General features: G+C 37.6%; 1 protein-coding gene and 1 pseudogene across 2 annotated transcripts in view; one reads left to right on the top strand and one right to left on the bottom strand.

Moving 5' to 3' along the window:
• Rc3h2 (ring finger and CCCH-type domains 2) overlaps window positions 1-9,012 on the top strand; it is a 55,656-nt gene extending 46,644 nt beyond the window's left edge. The window contains exons 15-22 of one of the 2 annotated variants that reach the window (XM_032903199.1): window positions 94-240; window positions 587-800; window positions 1,159-1,243; window positions 1,493-1,574; window positions 1,661-1,795; window positions 2,033-2,140; window positions 2,241-2,389; window positions 3,655-9,012. In XM_032903199.1, coding sequence (XP_032759090.1) covers window positions 94-240; window positions 587-800; window positions 1,159-1,243; window positions 1,493-1,574; window positions 1,661-1,795; window positions 2,033-2,140; window positions 2,241-2,389; window positions 3,655-3,850 — 1,116 coding nt within the window. In that variant the 3' untranslated portion in view covers window positions 3,851-9,012. The remainder of the gene's footprint in view (window positions 1-93; window positions 241-586; window positions 801-1,158; window positions 1,244-1,492; window positions 1,575-1,660; window positions 1,796-2,032; window positions 2,141-2,240; window positions 2,390-3,654) is intronic. The other variant, XM_032903200.1, reaches the window with a different exon arrangement.
• A 9,052-nt stretch (window positions 9,013-18,064) lies between these two features.
• Window positions 18,065-19,622, bottom strand: part of LOC116900048 — a 194,218-nt pseudogene continuing 192,660 nt past the window's right edge.

Genomic DNA, 19,622 nt, shown 5'->3' with positions numbered 1-19,622 from the left:
TGTATGGTAGTAACTTAGTATTGGTTAGTTTACAAGCTTGTAAAGTTAGGTTTCATGCTAATTTACCTTCTTTTTCTTTCTCTTTTTAATCAGTTCTCTGAGAGTGTGAGTGGCACAAAATTTGAGGAAGACCATCTTTCCCATTATTCTCCCTGGTCTTGTGGCACTATAGGCTCTTGTATAAATGCCATTGATTCAGAGCCCAAAGATGTAATTGCCAATTCAAATGCTGTGCTGATGGTATGATTTGCTTAATTGGGAAAAAGGGTTGGGGGTGGGGATTTGGAAGTAGGGATAATAATGTTGGTATCTGAAGTTTTAAAATGTATACTTTAGTCTTTTATATTCTGGCTATATAACTTATCTATAAGTAGCAGCGTAATATTTCAACAAAACTAATTTTATGTAATGTTTCAATTATTTAACTATAGTTTGGTAGTTTAATATAGTTGTTAAATACCATTGAATTCTAAAGTTAGTATAAAATTGACCAGAAAAGCCTAATTATGTGTTTAGAGAACATACTTTATCAATAGCTATAGCAATTGCCAGCAGCTCTTTCATGGGTATTTTTTGGTCTGTGTAGGACCTGGACAGTGGTGATGTAAAGAGAAGAGTGCATTTATTTGAAGCTCAGAGAAGGACAAAAGAAGAAGACCCAATTATTCCCTTTAGTGACGGACCCATTATCTCAAAATGGGGTGCGATTTCCCGATCCTCCCGAACAGGTTACCATACAACAGATCCCGTCCAGGCAACTGCTTCCCAAGGAAGTGCAACTAAGCCCATCAGTGTATCAGGTAATCCATTTTAATACCAAGACTATTAATACCATGTACTTTTTATTCCTAACCTGTGAGGTAGAGAACTCACTTAATAACTGGAATAATATGAGAAGGAAATGGTTTAAACAGAACTTTTGGCTACTGGGGAAAAAATGCATTGCCATTTTAAAAGGTATATATTTATGTATTGATTTTTAAATTTTCTTTTATCTTTTTAATTGTTTGAGACAGGGTCTCACTCTATCCCAGCTGGTCTCAAACTTGTGGCAGTGCTCCTGCCTCAGCCTCTAGAGTGCTGGGATTGCAGATGTGTACTGCTTTGTCTGGTTTATTATCTGCCTTCCTAATAATTGTTTCTCTGGGTTTCCTGCAGATTATGTCCCTTATGTTAATGCTGTCGATTCAAGGTGGAGTTCATATGGTAACGATGCCACATCATCAGCACACTATATTGAACGGTAACTGTACTCTCATTTCCTTAAGCTGCTTTACTCTCAAACTTACATGCACTATAAAATATAGAAGCCATTACTGGTTGTCCATGGATTAAGCCTTGCTTATTTGAGCTGTGTAAAAACTTTCTGAAACAAATTCCACATTTGGAATAGTGACTAAAATACATTCAGTGTTGATAGTTACAAAGAACATTAATGCTTTGGTTGCTTTGTATCTCATTTTAACTACAGTAAACCTAATTCTTTTTAAAGGGACAGATTCATTGTTACTGATTTATCTGGTCATAGAAAGCACTCCAGTACCGGAGACCTTTTGAGCCTTGAGCTTCAGCAGGTAGGCTCTATCTACTTAGCTTTGACTTTTAAAAAGTAAAATAATTATTGAAAGCTAAGCCTATGTTTTCTTCTCTCTTCATGGAGGCCAAGAGTAACTCATTACTTCTTCAGAGGGAAGCTAATGCTCTGGCCATGCAACAAAAGTGGAATTCCCTGGATGAAGGCCGTCATCTTACTTTAAATCTCCTAAGCAAGGAAATTGAACTGAGAAATGGAGAGGTAAGGAAACTGAACCTCCCAGCTTCATACTTAATGTCTTTGTTTTCTGCAGCTATGTATTGGAGTATACTATTTCTTGGATTTTTCTAATGAGTGATTGATTACTTAAAGAGTAGAGTAGAAATAAAAATATATTCTCAGACTTCTGAACTAATTCTTTAGCCATATCATTATGCTTCTTATTTTAATTTAAAAGAGATTGTGCAGGTATAAAATTAATATTTTCTTTATTTACAGAATGATTACACAGAAGACACTGTAGATACCAAGCCTGATAGAGATATTGAGTTAGAACTTTCAGCCCTTGATACTGATGAGCCTGATGGCCAAAGTGAACAAATTGAAGTAAGTGCCACAGTTGGATAAGTAGTGATTTTGTTTTGTTGCAAATTAAAACGCATAAAATACTGTCATAATGAAGGATTAACATTTTTTTTTTCCTCAGGAAATTCTGGACATACAACTTGGTATCAGTTCTCAAAATGATCAGTTGCTAAATGGAACTGCAGTGGAAAATGGTCATCCTGTCCAGCAGCACCAAAAGGACCCCGTAAAGCAGAAGAGACAGAGTTTAGGTGAAGACCATGTGATTCTGTGAGTGTTAGACAGACCCTTCATAATTAGAGGGCATAGGGAATAAATACTTAGAGAGGTAGATGTGCTGTTAGATTCATTGTTTTGCCTTTTTCTATTTAGGGGGAAACCTTGTATAATAAACTAATGATTTGATCAATCTGTGTTTTTAGGGAAATTTGAGCTAGTAAAGCAGTTTAATTTAAAGCCAAAACCTAATTTGGGGATGAAAGTTCTGTTCTCTCTAACATCACGGTATATAGTTCTTCAATTTGACCAAACCTGAAGCTCTTAGGATAGGAAATTCAGTCCTAGATTATTTCAATTCTGGGAAAGCACAAGCAGCATCTGCTATTCACATTTTCTAGGCTGTCAATGGAGTCCATATCAGGACAAAAAAAAACCCACAAGGGGCTGGAGAGGTGGCTCAGCAGTTAGGAGCACTTGTTTCTTGTAGAGGACCCAAGGATTGGTTCCCAACACCCACATGGTAGCTCATGATCATCCATGAATGACTCTCTTGTTTCAGGGCATTCAGCCCCCTCTTGCAACCTCCACGGGCGTTGGGCATTGTACATATGTGGTGCACATATATACATGAATGCAAAGCACTATATACATAAAATGAATCTTATTTTAAAAACTAAAGCATACAAAAAAACCTGTGTTAAATGTTCCTTGTTTTAAAAATCATGATGTTCTTGACTATTATTTTTGCCAAAGATTTGGCCCTGATCTTGAAATACTGATTAGATGACACATAAATTATCAAGTGTAATTTTTAGCATAAATTTGGAAAATATGATCTACTTTTAAAATTATTTAATTTTTATTTATTAATGTTTATGTGTATGGGTGTTTTGACTACTGCATATATGTCTATGCACCATGTGCAAGCCTTGTGGCCAGAAAGGCCAGGGAGGGCATTGCTTCCCCTGAGATTGGAGTTATTGACAGTTGTGAACTGCTGCATAATATTAGGAATTGAACCACAGGTCCTCTGGAAGAAAAGCAGTTGCACTTTTAACTCCTGAGCCATCTCTTTAGCCCTTATTTAATACATTTTTAACAAAGAGGATAGGCTTGGGGTTGGGGATTTAGCTCAGTGGTAGAGCACTTGCCTAGCAAGTGCAAGGCCCTGGGTTCGGTCCTCAGCTCCGGAAAAAAAAAAAAGAAGATAGGCTTTTTCTGTGGGGTTAGAGTTTGAAATAGCTTTCAGAGAACAAATATGATAGCTCTTAAATTGTACTCAAAGTTAATTTGTTTTCACTATCATTTTCTCTCAGGGAGGAGCAAAAACCAATTCTGCCGGTAACATCTTGCTTTAGCCAGCCACGCCCAGTGTCTATTAGCAGTGCAAGCTGCCTCCCCATCACCACATCTGTCAGTGTTGGCAACCTCATTCTGAAAACTCACGTTATGTCTGAAGAGAAAAACGACTTTTTAAAACCTATTGCAAATGGGAAGATGGTTAACAGCTGAAAGGAGGCTCATCTTTCAAATCTGTGACCACATCATGGAAGCATTTACACTAGCTTTTTATATATATAATATATATTATATAATGTATATTTTTTTTAAAAAAAAGATATTACTGGGGGCATCCATTTCCTGTGGACTCTTTGATACTTCAAGCCCTCTTGCATTAGCATTATGAAAAAAAATGAAGATTTACTTTACTAGGGTAATGTTCACTTTCCAGAAATTATTGGAATTTGGACAACATTTAACTTAAGCTTCAAGCAGCTTTTTATGAGTTTGTAGCAATCCGGTGCAGTAACTGAGCCATTTCCTATTTTAAATGGCTTCTACAGTAAATTAACAACTCAGTTATTAAACTAGCAGGATCCTACAGTGATACATCTAGTGAAAGTAGAGTTAATTAACTAACTTATTTCTATTTTATGTTTCACCGAGAGAAGTTTCCATCTCATTCCAGCTGCTTTCTTTATCTTTTTCACTGGACTTTGCATGGATTTTTCTTTCTTTTTTTTTTTCTTTTTCTTTCTTTTTTTTTTTTTTTTTTTTTTTTTTTTGAGTGGAGTTAGATGTTCTTACCATAGAGTTTTACAGGGTTATATAATAGCTTTTTTTACTGCATTATATGTAGAAGTGTGGTGCAGTGCTTTTATCTGTAGCATTTAGTTTTTTAATTTTCCATTTTTCAAGAATAGTTTCTGCTTTGTTAATATTTATACACAGGCTACTTGTTGAAGTAATTAATTAAAAATATAACCAAGTGCCTAAGTCTTTCAGCTGATGTACTAGATATTAAATTCTCCTAAGTTATGCAGAATCGTTTTTACAATTTTGATAAATTATGCACTAATTTAATGGCAATTTTTTTAAAATGCAGATTTAAGCCTGTACATTATTGAATCTGATGACTTGGCAAAAGAATCAGGTGCTTTCAGCTTTCTTGAGAAAACCCTGTATGTAGCGTTTGCACTGACTAACAAGATGGTATTGCTGGGTCTTTAATTTAAAGAAATTAATTTGGGTGTTTGTTGCATTATTTTAGTTAGATATTGTTTATTGTTACTTCATGTTGGGTTTAATTTTTTTTTGTTTTCTGACTGTTAAGTTGATAAGACTTTGAACCATGTAGTAGTAGAATATTGGCTAACATTACCCATAGTTAAAAACATGAATAATTTCTGCCCTGCCATAATGTGACTGAAGTTTTCACTTGGCATCTGAAGTATGCAGTATGTTCAACGTGTTCAACCAGCCCTGCCCCAGAGGTGTGGGTGGTAGTTTATTGAAGCTGAAATTTCAGTCAGTATTTAAAAACTGGGCTTTCCTTTCTGGTAGTAATCTAATAGTTTGTCTTTTTGTTTTTCCTCCATTTCTTTAAGATTAGTTTGACTTTTATTATTTTTTAATTAACTTCTGTGAAGTTGTTTACTCTGAAAATTGTACTGGAATATTTTAAGCCAAGCTGATCTTTCACCAGGTGTACTGTATGTAAGGGCTTCTCCTGCTAGCAAGATGCTTAAACAGGATCATGTTATTGGTCGTCTGAGCTATTTAGTTATTTTACAAAAACCACAGCATTGTATCAGAGAAGATTTTGATAAAAGTTTTGTGCACATTTCCAGGGGTGGGAGGGTTAACATTTCCCTGAAATTTCTTGATTGGAATGAGTAAATACTGGTGTTTGATACCTGTCTTAATGAACATGCTCATAAGGTGACTGATACGTTGTAAATAATACCTGAGAAACAAAGGGGTAGTTTTGATATTCTGGTGTCAGTATGGAAGATCTTACACATTTATTTAATACTCAAGTGTATGGAGATGTTTGTTTATAACATAACAGCACAGTAGCCTCGACTTAGTTTCCTTTGGTTAGTACTGTACCTTTTTGCCATGGCCAGTGCTCCCCATCCCTACAAAGACATTTTATTTATTTCACTCTGTAACCTGAAATGAAGAGGAACAAGAGTTTTAAACCATGTTACATTAACTTATTTCTGACATTATAAATTAGCCTAGGGTATTACAGGAACATGATTATTATATAATTTATATCAGAACCTTTCTATAAATATGAGCTTATTACATTTGAAATGCTTCCAATGTACTTTTTTTCTTTTTCTTTTTTTTTTTTTTTCTGTTTGTAATTCCAAAAGGTTATGTAAACCAGTCTGTCTATTTCATGGATATTTAATAGTGAGATCTTCCATGTTGAAGGTAATGTATTTTTTTTTAAGATTTTAAAATTGCTATTTTGTTACAAAATAGAGACCTATTAACAGTTGAGAGCTCCTTATGTGCCCTCAGGGAAAGAGCCCTCTGTGCAACAAAACTACACGAACATCTTCAGCACTTTCTGAGGGTGATTATATACTACATAAATTGATCTTGTGTATTTAACCTTATCTTTTTAATTTTAAAGTTGAGATTTTGAAACGTGGTTGTGCTCTGCTGGAGGGGTTGGGATGCTTAGGTGTTTGCCTACTTGTTCAGTAAACTACATTTCATCAGTGGATGTGTACACCTGCCAACTTTATTGGTGTGTCTCAAACATTTATAGTGCTTGTCTTGCAGCAGATGATCCCACAAAACAATAACTTCTCATTCTTGAATGTCTACTCTTTCTCACTAACAACATAGGAATTGTTTCTGTGTTCACATTATTCTGTATTGCATCTTTTGTGTGGTGACAGCCTATTATCTCTTTTTAGTGATTTAATTTGAAATAAGGCTATTGGATCTCTGCCACTTAAGAAAGAACAGTTCATCTGACCTTTCTTCAAAATGGTACCTGCTGATGTCACAGCGGAAAATAGTACAAATAGACCTAGAATGTGGCTTTTTAAATTGGGGCAATCATCTCTTAGACCCTTTATCGAGATGGCATGGAAACATTTGGGATTAGAGGCAATAGAAAGAAACTCTGTAATGTTGGTATCTAAACTACTTGTGTTGCCTCTGGGTCTAATCAGGAAAAAAGTAATATGAAGTCTGAAAAGGCAGGGAAATAGTATCAGTCTCCTTTTTCTTTTTTTTTTTTTTTTTTAACTTGCCAGTTTTCTGAGTCCCAGTTCCTAGTCTATGCCACATTCAGATGCTGTGAATATCATAGCATTAGTTCTGTGTGGGCTCCTTTCATTTTATGAATTCTGAGAGTTCTGTCTGTACTTCTAGTTGGTACCTATACAAATCAGATTCTCTTAACTTTGTCACTATGACTTATTTCAGTGCCATGCAACGAGTCAATGTATGTGGGGACAGTTGTACATTGTAATTTTCAAGAAAAGGTAGCTCTTAAGGCCAGTGGCACTGATTCTCTGCTTTCATAGCTACTTACTCTAGTAAGAGAATTCAATGAAACTTCATTAAAAAAAAAAACAAAACAAAAACAAAAACTAAAAATTTCCCGTTGTATGGATCCCAGTCACTTTGACCCAGATTTCAAGTCGATGCTAAGTTAACAAAGCACATCCTGATTTTATATGCAGAAGATTACAGAATACAGTAATTTGTAGGACTTCTGGGTGGGATCATTTAACTATTTGAAAAAATTGTTTAAAAATCATCTACCCAACTTTTGAATTTTAGATGTGATCAAGCCCATGTTATCTTTTTAGCCAGGGATAGAACTTGTAACCATCAGATTCAGTATGCAGTCTCAGCCATGAATCTGAGTATTTCTTCCCTCACATCTTTGAGTCATTTTCTAAGCAGATTGTCACCAGTGTTGGTGACTAATCTTTAGGGAGAAAAGTTGCATTGCAGATATATATTGATGTCTGAGAACTGTTCTTGTGTTTTAGTGAATGAAGAGTACCAATGGGATCACTTACTGTAACTCCGTCTACTGAATGGCCCCTTCTGCAAGCAGAACGCAGATGAACATGCTCAAGGAGTATCCCGTTTTCTAGAGATTAAGTTTGCTAGTAACTCCTTTACACTAGCTATTTCTTTGTATCCCTTTGCTGGCAAGGGAGTACAAGGAGTCAAACCACAGATCGGAACACCCCACATTTGAGTGGAGACTTATTTTTACTCTAAGGGGAATTATTCCCCCAAGTCTGAAACTGGCAATTATTTTTTTTCTCTTACATAAAAATTTAAAAATATCCCCCAAACCAGTGGAAAACAGACACTGGCTGCACTTAGTACTGCCAAGAGCCAAGGTCATTTGCATATATTCCATCAACCTGTCAAGAATTAGGCCTCACTTTATAACCCAAGGCATGGAAGTGCATGCAATCTCTTAGCTGGGCAAACAATTATACTGTAGTTGTGATACAACACACGTGGCTTTTATTTGTACTGCACATACCCACTGTACAGCCACTTGGGAGTATCGTGGTTAGCTTGCAGCAACTGCCGTCTGCATTTATACTGTTTATTGCAAATTCTTTTCCCTGGAAGTGAAAGAAATGTTTTTCTTGTTGCATTGATTACATTTTATAAATTTGCTTAGCTGGAAAGTTTGGGAAAAGAGGCCTGTTTGTCAATTGTACAACCGATTGTGAAGCTTAGTGTGAATATTTTTACGTCTGTATTAGACATTTTCTTTGCAAATCTATTGTTCGATTGAAATGTAAATGAAATTAAAGATGGTGTACACCCATCATGTAAAAAGCAGGCACCATCTCTAAGATGGATTTAATGCTCATTTTTAAGGCATATACTCAGCTTCTATTTAAAACTATAAAATAATTCTGTACAATGAAATGGGGAATATATATGGGAATAAATTCTATTCCATTTATTTCAATTTGAATTTCCAAATTGTAATGTTTCCCTTTGTGCTATAGGAATAGGATTAAATGGGGGAAGGCTAGGACTTATAAGGCCTGTATATGGGGGGAGGGCAGAGATGGAACAATGAGGGTTGTGATGATAGTGAATAGCAAAGAGTGAATTCTGTGTGTTTTTGCTGTAGCACTGAAGTGAAGAGATATTAGCTTTGGCTGTTCACAAAATAGAGCATCATGATTTTCAGTGTTTGAGAGAAAATTGATGGAAAAAGTTTGCAGTACTTGACATGTATTTGCATGCACAAAATAAAATTATTTGTCCACCTTAAAAGTTGTTTGCTTAGTGTCAATGTTAAGTTTATGGTATGTTTTAGTTGTCTTGATTTTCTTGATATATCTTAATAAAGCTGGAAAGCCACTCCTTAACTAGGGCCTTAATTAATCACCTATTTCATTGGTATATCATTGGGAAGTAAATAGACCCAAAGAAATTGAAATGTATGTCTGACATTTCATTCAATATAGAGCACTTTCTAAATGGGAGATGGTGTAAAATAAATAATACTGAACTTACAGTCTTTGGGACAGATAGGAGAGATGTATTCTGTAGGCTTCAGAGAAGTTCTTAAGGATGACCTAAAATCTCAGTACCATTTTTATTGACTCCAGAGTACCTTTATCACCCAGCTGATATCCTAAGCCCCTGTCTGTGCTGGTCTTTAAGACTATAGGTCAATGAAATGAGCACTTTCCCTGGATGCTCATAGTGTAGAAATGGGAAAGACATTTGGTTGAATAGCTCTGAGAGCTACAACCAAAGGGCCAGTTGTAGTTATGTTGAGCAAGAGGAGGTGTTTCTCTGTGAGACAACCTTTGGCTAGACTTCAAATCCTGCCTAGCCTTTTACCAGTCTCAGATTACCTTCCAGACCCACTTGATATTTTAATTGTTTTATATTTGAGATGTTATATAATTTGGGAAAATCAAAAAGTAATAGAGTCAGAGTTCTGCTGTCTTTCTGTTTCTCAAAAAGGTAACAGTGATGGTAGTAGGATCATTTTCACCTAAGTAGAAAGTGTGATTAAGAGATAGGGCTTCGCTGACTGATAATATAAACAACCAGTTCTCGGAGTTCTAAGTGTTATACTGTAGATTGTTGTCACCATTTCCAGACAAGACAGATACTTTTGAGAATTTGCTCAAGTTCACACTGCTAGAAGAGGTAGATAGGCATTGAGTACTGTGGAAGTTACATAAGTGAATGATTTTACGATTTTAGAAAGGATACTTTGGCAGTGATGTGAAAGATGTAGCTGGAGATAGACCAGCAAGGAGGCCAGGTCAATACTGTAGGTAAGAAGTGTTGATTACATGATCAAGCAGAGGTGGAGGATGGTGAAGGACAACTGACAAATTTGCTGTGCGCAAAAAAAAAAGGCATCTATACATTATTAGGGGTTGAAATTTGTTTAAAGATTACAAACTTGGACAGACATAATTGTTACATGCAGTCTCATAATTGTTACATGTAGACTCGAGTGACTTCACAGTGTGACTTCAGAGTATAGCAAGAAGGAAGAAAAGCCACGAAGAAGTGATCCAGGCAGAGGATGGGAGTTATTACAAGGGTCTTGTGTAGCTCGGGTTGACCTTGAACTTACAGTTTCCTAGGTGCTGAGGTCATAGGTATATACCCTTAACACCTAGCAAGGAAAGGAAGTGTTATGAAAGAAATGAAATTTCAGGGAGATTTATAGTTAGTACCTCTTGAAATAATTATATACTTAGCAGAACAGTGGTGGCACACACCTTTAGTCCCTGCACTTGGGAGGCAGACAGGTGGATCTCTGAGTTCGAGGCCAGCCTGGTTTTACAAAGTGAGTTTCTGTACAGCCAGAGCTTCACAGAAATCTGTCTATAAATAAATAAAATTATATGCGTAATAGTAGCTCAGGTGCCCATATGACCAGGTCTTTTCTCAAAAAACCCAACCTCAGTGAGGATCAGATGGGAAGTAAGGAAAGGTGTAGTTTAAAATAGATAACTAAGTCCAAGGGAATGGAGATCAATAGAAGTATTTTTTTAAACTATTTTTAAATAGTTACAGATTCCAAGGAAGTTACAGGAAGTACAGACATTACCATATACCCTTTACATAGTTTGTCCCATGGTAGTATCTTACACAACTAGTAATAGCAGAACCAGAACCTCGGTTTTGTATGTACTTACCTGTGTATGCCTACTCAAGCAGTCAGGAATATAGGTGGTTCTTGGGCAGTTTTCTCAAGTGTAAATTTGCTAAGACAACAGAACTGTTTTCTCTCATTCATTCTTTTAGCCCTTTAGATTCACATTGTTTTTCTTCCCATACTCTGAACCCTGTTCTCCATCTTTGTAATTTTGTCATGGTGACAATGTTATAATAAATGAAATTATACCATATGTAACCTTTTGAAGCTGGCTTTTTTTTTTTCTGAATTCAGTGCAGATACCTTGAACACCGTCCAAGTTGTTGCATGTATTAATAGTTTGTTTGCTGAGTAGTATACCATGGTATAGATATACCGTGGTTTGTTTTCCCATCATCCATTAAAAGCCATTTAACTTGTTTTGATTTTTTATTATTACAAATAAAACTGCTATGAACATTTATATAAATGCTTTTGTGTGGATATAGTTTTATTTCTGAAATATTGAGCAAATAGGTTGGTATTCTTGTCTAGTCTGAAGAAGATGATTTGTACTCTAAAGCTCAACTTAGACGTATTCCTTAAAAACTCAATTTGCCAGGACTGGTGAGATTGTTCAGTGGGTAGAGCATGGGTTACTTTCCCAGAAGACCTGGGTTTAATTTTCCAGCCCCCACATGACAGCTCACAACTATCTTAACTTCAGTCCCAAGGGATCTGATGTCTTCTGGCCTCCACAGGCAGGAGGCACACTCATGGTGCACAGACACAGAAGCAGACAAAACACCTACACACACACACACACACACACACACACACATACCTACACACAAAGTTTTAGAAAGTTGAGTTTGTGAAAATGTATACATGATGATAAAAATAGTTTCCTGTATTAGTTTTTTTTTTTTTTTTTTTTTTTTTTTTTTTTTTTTTGGTTCTTTTTTTTTGAGCTGGGGACCAACCCAGGGCCTTGTGCTTCCTAGGCAAGCGCTCTACCATTGAGCCAAATCCCCAACCCCTGTATTAGTTTTCTACTGTCACATAAATTACCACCCAAACAATAACAAAATAGCACTTAGAATCTCACAGATTCTGTACATTAGGAAGTTGAATGTGACTTAAAGTGATCCTCAAAGTCTTTTCAGAAAGTGCAGTCCAGAAGTTAATTGGCACTCCCATCACCTCACTGCTCCAGTAGGGAAGGATAGGCTTCCAAGTTCACTCCTATGATGGTTGGCAGCATTTCCTTCCTTAAGAACTTTGGAATCCCTCTGTGGGATGTCTCGTGGTAGGAGATTGGATGAGATTGGCTCATCTAAGAGCAAGCAAAAGTATCCTCATGTCACCATCACTGGCCTGCTATGTGGCTACAGGAAAGCTTGTTTGGAGGGGTTCCTTGTTTGGAGTGTCCCCTTACTGAGAAAATAAATACCTTGGTGTCACTGTAAAACAGAGGAGGTCTGACCCATACAGGTTCCTTGATTGTCAGTTCAGTAGGCCCCTATGAGCTTGGTTGTCAGACTAAGGATTTTATATTCTTTTATAGGGTCTCTTAAATTTTTTAAAAAATGTTTGTGTATATTTCTCTGTGGGGATGTGTGCATATTATTGTGGGGGTATTCACCAGAGAAGACTACTTGAATATGGGTTTAAGCCAAAAGGAGGTCTTTACTAGCTGGCCAGTGACTACATTTGGGTGTTTGGAATCCCAGCATAGCCCTGAACCTTTCTCAGGGTGAGTTTTTAAGCAAAAACACGTTCTGGGTTGATATACTTCGCTTAACAAGAACAGTTACCCAGAAGCAGAACTACAGAGGGCAAAAAGAAAGTTTAGTACATTATAGAGACTTCCCCTAACGATGGACTTTGATGGATTAGGCCTTTGTTTTAGTTTTGGCAAGTGAGGCTGTCAATGTGTTGAGTTTTACAGCCTAAATGGTACTTCCACCATGGAATTGTATTCAGTCAGTTGTCCCAAGGTCTGGGGCCCTGTTATTATATGAATACAGGCATCTGTGAAGGCATGCAAAGGTGTCAGATCCTCTCGAGCTGGTCTTACAAGCAGTTATGAACTGCCTGAGGTGGGTGCTGAGAGCTGAACTCTGGTCCTGTGCAAGAGCAGTATGTGCTCTTAACCACTAAGTCATCTCTCTCAGCCCCAAGTCTCTTAAAATTTAATGGAGCTCTGTTATAATTGCCATATACAGAAATAAGGAAAACACAAGTGTCTTATAAAAAAAATCAAAGCTTTATTTTATGTAAGTGTTTAGCCTGAGTACAAGTATGTGCAGCTTGTGTGTGCCTGTGCTCAAGGAAACTTCTGAACCCAGGTCCTCTGCAAGAGCAGCAAGTACTCAGCTGAACCATCACAGCCCCAGAAATGTACTTAAAATGAGATATTACCCTTACATTTTTAAGATGTGAGTTATTTATATTTTTAGTGAAAGTAGTATTAAAGTTATGAAACCAACATTGTGAGATTTTTTTTCACGATATATTCAGAAATTTAATTATTGCTTTAAGATAATACAACATCTAAAGAATATTTCACTTAAACCCCATACCAAAGATACCATTTTAAGATTGTTTTTTCTGGATTCAAATTAAAAAACAGACATTAATTTGTAACTAATGGAACCTCCTGCCCAAATAAAAAGAAGGTGAAAAAGAACAGGGAGAGAAGCATGTGTGCGAGGCACAGGTGGTGGGGGTCGCAGATAGTTAGATTGTATATTTCAAGCATACCTCATACTGCTTACTGTCATTCAACTATAGGTAGACCTTTAATACAGTCTTGTATTACTGAAAGCAGGACATACTCTGGGGCACACATCGCTAGGAGATTTTGGAGCACATATCTATCATACAGTGTATGTCCGCAAACTAAGAAAGCTATGAGTCACCAGGCAATATCATCTTGGTCAGATCTCCATCATACATGCACACAGTCCTTCATTGGTCAAAGTGGCTAAATTTATGTAACAAAATAAGAGACAAAGACTTGTTATAAATATATATATAAACACTATGAAAAAAACAAGAAATTTGATAGAAAGCTAAATCTTGTTTCACTGGAAAACTCGAGCAGAGCAAGTTTTGAAACCCCCTCAGTGAATCTAAGCATTTATGAATGATTTTTTTCTACTTATTTACTTCAAATTTTTTAAATTTGTTTAGTGATAGTAAATCTGATTGAAGTGTTTCTTGCTAATGCCAATTCTTTCATCATCACAAAACAAATATGACCTTTATTCTTCTAAATAGAGAATACCATTAATATATTTTACTAATATACAGAAAAGGATAATAAATCTTTATGTCACATGATACTATTTGTTCAATGGAAACCTTGTTGTCCAGTCATTCCAAAAGCCTGGAAAGCTGGCTGTGGTGGCCCACACCTTTACTCCCGCACTCAGGAGGCAGAGGCAGGCTGTTTGTCTGGGAGTTTGAGATAAAGTGAGTTCCAGGACAACCAGGACTATACAGAGAAGCCCTGCCTTGAAAAATCAAACCAAATCAACAAAAACAGCTTTCTATGAATGTTCATATGTATATATGTGCATACTGGTGCCTGTAGACATATGTGTGCATGCAACCGGTGTGTTCCTCAGTTACTTTCTATCTTTTATAAACATTTAAAAATGTGTTTGTCTTTATGAATTTATGTGCACACCTGTGTGTAGTGGGTTTTTTTCTGGGCTCATCTACACAGTATTTTTCTTTGTTACAACAAATGACTGTATTCTTTTAATTTATCAATCAGATTTATATCAGTAAATTTTTACCCCACAAAACGTCCACACAATAAACTCAGAGCCAATTGATATTAATATAAACTTCCCATCTTGATAAGACAAGTTGTCTTGTTATTATCCATCCCTTATAAGATATTCACAGCTACCTGTGTCTGTTAAAGCCACATGGATCTGGGACATTCTTCTGCTTTTCCGCCATCTTTCTCCTCCTCTCTTCTATCTCTCCCGCCTCACAAAAACTCTGTGCCCACTCTCTTTTCTACTGTCCAATCTCAGGCCTTGTCTTATCTTGTGCCTGCCTCCACCTACATACAGACATTAATCCACATTTCCCTCTTTTTTATGACTGCATTTTATTAACATAATACAAATTTGTTTACTATTTACTTATTTGTTTGTTTACTTAATTTTTTTTTTTAGACAGGGGTTCTCTGTGTATCCTTGGTTGTCCTGGAACTCACTCTGTAAACCAGCCTGGTCTCAAACTCAGAGATTAAACTGCCTCTGCCTCCTGAGTACTGGGACTAAAGGCATGTACCACCATGCCCAGTCAATGCAAGTTTATTATTTCACATTTTCTGCAAGCCAAAACTCTAAGACTGAAATGAAGATGTCTGTATGTGAGGCTATTACAGAGCCTTCACATCCACCAATCCAAAAGCAATGTCCATTCCTTTCTGGAGCCTCAAGGAAGAATCCACCTCCTCACTCATTCTGCTCCTCGGTATATGGCACAAGTCCCATTGTCTTGCAGGTCACCAACATTGAGTTTCTTTGCTTATTTATATTGTCCAATTCCTTTTCACATAGTTTCCTTTTCAAATTTAGACCAGCAACCAATATTATTGAATTCCTCATATACGTCAGTGATTTCTGGCTTCTGTTATGCTAGAATTCCCCCCCACACACAAACAAAACAAAAATGCCCATGTTTAAATGTTTTATAAGGTTACTTGGTTAGTTAGGATGTTATGATGTAGAGAGTTGGAATGTTGTAGATCCAGAACCAGATAATCTTAGAGACTATACTTAGCACCCTTAATAGCCATTCACTCACCTCCTGTCTGACCTCACATTCTGTGACTATCATGCAAAGCTATTTGAAATATATTTGCAGAGCCCTAGAATCTACCAATCCAAAACAACAAATGTCATTGGGTGGTGCCTGGCGCCTATAGCAGAGATTTCCCCGCTTTGCTATAATTTGCTAACCCGAATGGTTTTCTTTACTCTAGCTATGCTGTCTTCATGAAACTGTTGAATGTGGTCTTTGTGACAGCCTGAATCCTGGGTCATGGTCACTCATATTTGGCTCCAGAATAAACTCTCTTCTTATTCCCTTTGAAATGAGAACTGTATTTTTGCACTGACAAGAATAATTTCTTTATTTTCAAGTCAAATGATTAGTAACCTTAATTACACCTGCAAAACCCAACATTTAACAGTGGGTTGTCACATCACATAACTGTAACAGGTCTCGTTCCAGTGCCACACAGTAAAGCCAATAATTTAATAGATAAATTGATGGTAGAACCATTATTAGCAACAAGCCAGCAAGTTGGAAGATAAAAAAGGCTTTTATTCCAAATTCCTGGAACCGCCTGGTTTTGTGTGTCAACTTCAACACAAGCTAGTCATCAGTGAGGACGGTGCCTCAGTTGAGGAAATGCCTCCATGACATCCATCTATAAGGCATTATCTCAATTAGTGATCAATGGGGGAAGGCATAGCCCATTTTGGGTGGTGCCATCCCTGGGCTGGTAGTTGTGGGTTCTATAGAAGGCAGGCTGAGCAAGCCATGTCGAGCAAATCAGTAAGCAGCATCCCTCCATGGCCTCTGTATCAGCTCTTGCCTACAGATTCCTGCCCTACTTGATTGAGTTCCTGCTCTAAGTTCCTTGTTGATAAATAGTGTTGATAAATAGATGTGTAAGCTGAATAAACCCTTTCCTCTCTTGGTCAGAGTGTTTCATCACTGCAATATAAACCCTTCGTCAGGGGTCACAGATGCTAAGGCTTCTTTGTGACAACGAGAAATCTAATTTTAATCATAGCGAGGTGAGTACCACCACGGCCATCTGTCTTCTATTCCTGCACAAACATCATGACCAAGAAGCAAGTTGGGGAGGAAAGGGTTTATTCAGCTTGCTTCCATGTTGCTGGTCATCACTAAAGGATGTCAGGACTGGAACTCAAGCAGGTCAGGAAGCAGGAGCTGATGCAGAGGCCATGGAGGGATGTTACTTACTGGCTTGCTTCCCCTGGCTTGCTCAGCTTGCTTTCTTATAGAACCCAAGACCACCAGCCCAGGGACAGCACCACCCACAATGGACTGGGTCCTCCCACCTTGACCTCTAGTTGAGAAAATGCCTTACAGCTGGGTCTCATGAAGGCATTTCCACAACTGAGACTCCTTTCTCTGTGATAACTCCAGCTTGTGTCAAGTTGACACACAAAACTAGACAGTATAGCATCCTTGAAATAATCAGTTCCCTTTATGTGTTCCTACTGCTGTCCATAGGTCATCAGGCTCTTCATTCTGATTTCTAAGCCTGAAGGAAGTGCCACGGACACTCAGACTTAAGACCCCAGGGAAGGGGGAGGTTTGGTGGGGTGGGGTTGGGGGTGGGGACATCCTCTTGGAGACAGGGGAGGAGGACGAGGAAGTGTCAGAGGGTGGACCAGGAGGGAGAAAAATAGGTTAAAGAATAATAAAAAAGGGCGAGCGCATGAGATATGAAGGATGGGGAGATGAGTGGGGTTGGGGACATGATGCGAAATTCACAAACAATCAATAAAAAGTTAAAAAAAAGCTCGCCCCAAGCACAGTGTCTCTCTGACTATGAATCAGGGTGTACAACTCTCAGCTACTGCTCTAGCGCCATGCAGGACTGCGATGATCATGAATTAACCCTCTAAACCAGTGGTCCTCACCCTTCCCAATGCTGCACCCTCTAACACAGTTCCTCATGTTATGGTGACCACCAACCATACAGTTATTTTCTTTGCTACTTCATAACTATGATTTGGCTACAGTTGTTTGATCCCCAAAGGTATGACCCACAGGTTGAGAATCACTGCTTTAAACTGTAAGCAAGCTGCCCAATTAAATGCTTTCTTTTCTAAGCGTTGCCTTGGTCGTGGTGCCTCTTCAGAGCAATAGAACCATAACTATGACAATATTATAATGGATAATGCTTATTAAATGATTAAAATTGCATATAAAAACTGTAAAAGTGTTCTTTCTACTGGTTCTCATTTGCTCTGCAAAGATAACTCTTATGTCTTATATATTTGCTAGTGATTTCTACCTTTGTCTTTATGTATATGTAATGTTGTTTGTGTGATTTTTTTATGTAGAAATTTGGCTGATATATACTGATCTATTTATTTTATTTTATTTTATTTTATTTTTACCAGTTCCAAAGTCTTTATTGTTTTAGAAAAGATGGTCCATCCAGTCAGTGGGATGAAGAGCGGTGTCCAGGAGCCCCATCAGTAGTGCTGAAAAGGACTCTGATTTCTCCATGTCTACTCGTACACCCGGTCATGAGGACCAGACTTATAGTCAGTTTCTTGGGCTTAAACCATAGACCGATTTCTTTCTCAGTACTCTCCAATGAATTACTGCCATGGATGATGTTCCTGCCAACTAGAATGCAGAAATCCCCACGAATCCCCCTGTTTTCAAACCCGCTAGATCGGTTTGCCCCAGCATCTCAGGTCAGTATAATGCTGCTTCAGGTGTTCTTCAGAAGCCCAAGCTTCATGGCCACCAGGCGGAACCCCTTCAACTCGAATCCTTTGATGATCTCGCTCACCAGGCGGCGCTGCACGCCATCTGGCTTGATGGCAAGGAAGATAAGCTCGAAGTTGGCCACAGTCCGAAAGCTGGTGGGTCGGCTGGTGCCTGCGATGAGCAATGGGAGCAAAAAAACTAGAACGACCACCAGTCAGCGTGGGGAGAGGGCACTGATCTATTTATTTTATTGTTTTGAAGTAGAGTCTCTTTTGCCCAACTTGACTCTTCTCTTTCAACGTTCTGAGTATGAACAGGCATGAGCCTCCATACTTCTTATTAAGTACTTTATTAATAAAGTAAAACCCCATTATTAAATGTAACAATATATACATACCTTCATCTTATCTGTAGGATAGGCTAATCCTCTGTAAGTGGAATGATTAGACTACAAGATATACATTTTTATAATATTGATAGATATCCCTCAATTTTAGACTTTTAAAAGTGTCTTATATTTTTTAAGGATGAGAAAGTATAATATGCTGTAGAAAAGAAGCCTGTTAAAGCAGGAGAGAAAGAGAGGAACAGTGTTATTTATTAGCTCAAGGAATTGGGAACTCCTGTACCAGTGATTCATTTAGTAAATGGATGTAAGAGAATGTTGGGTACATTTTGGGTATTTAATCAAATGCCGGTCTCTTCTGAGTGTTTTTGCTTTTCAGGGGGAAGAAAGAGTCAGAGTTATTAGAGTGGAAGAGGTATTGAAATTTGAGAGAAAAGATATGAATTGTTTCTTTGAAAGTGAGAGAAGAAATTGGCCAGGGAAATGGAGGCTTGCTGGACGGCACTGAGGTGAACTTTCAAGGACTGCAGAGGGTGAAGAAGACTGCCATATTAGGGAGAACTGAATAAAAGTAAAATCAAAGCCAAAACATTTACTAAATGTATATGTGAAACATATCTTACATTTACTTATTACATGGGGTGGGGGATGACCCTGTGTAATTCAGAGGACTGCTTTCCAGAGTCACGTCACTTCTTGTCTTCCGCCATGCACATCCCAAGGATTGAACTCAGGACCCAAGGTACTTTTGCTGGCTAAGTCATTTTACAGGCTTTCAAATATTCACTAAAAAAAATATTTATAGGGATCTCTTTTGCCCAGAGGCACTCTTTCTGAGCTCCGGCTGTGCCATTTAAAGCAGATCACACACATAACATTACTGTGCACATACAGCTGAATAAGGTAAGGTATTTATTTATCTTTCACGCAAAAATGTAAAAGCTCCCAAAGGAGCTTTTAAAATGAATTGTTTTAAAGGTATGTTGGGGGTGAGGGGACTGGAG

This window comes from Rattus rattus, chromosome 5, assembly GCF_011064425.1.
Source record: "Rattus rattus isolate New Zealand chromosome 5, Rrattus_CSIRO_v1, whole genome shotgun sequence".
In the NCBI taxonomy this organism is placed as follows: Eukaryota; Metazoa; Chordata; class Mammalia; order Rodentia; family Muridae; genus Rattus; species Rattus rattus.
Note: the sequence above shows the minus strand (reverse complement) of the source record. Positions and strands in the feature narration are given on the sequence as shown.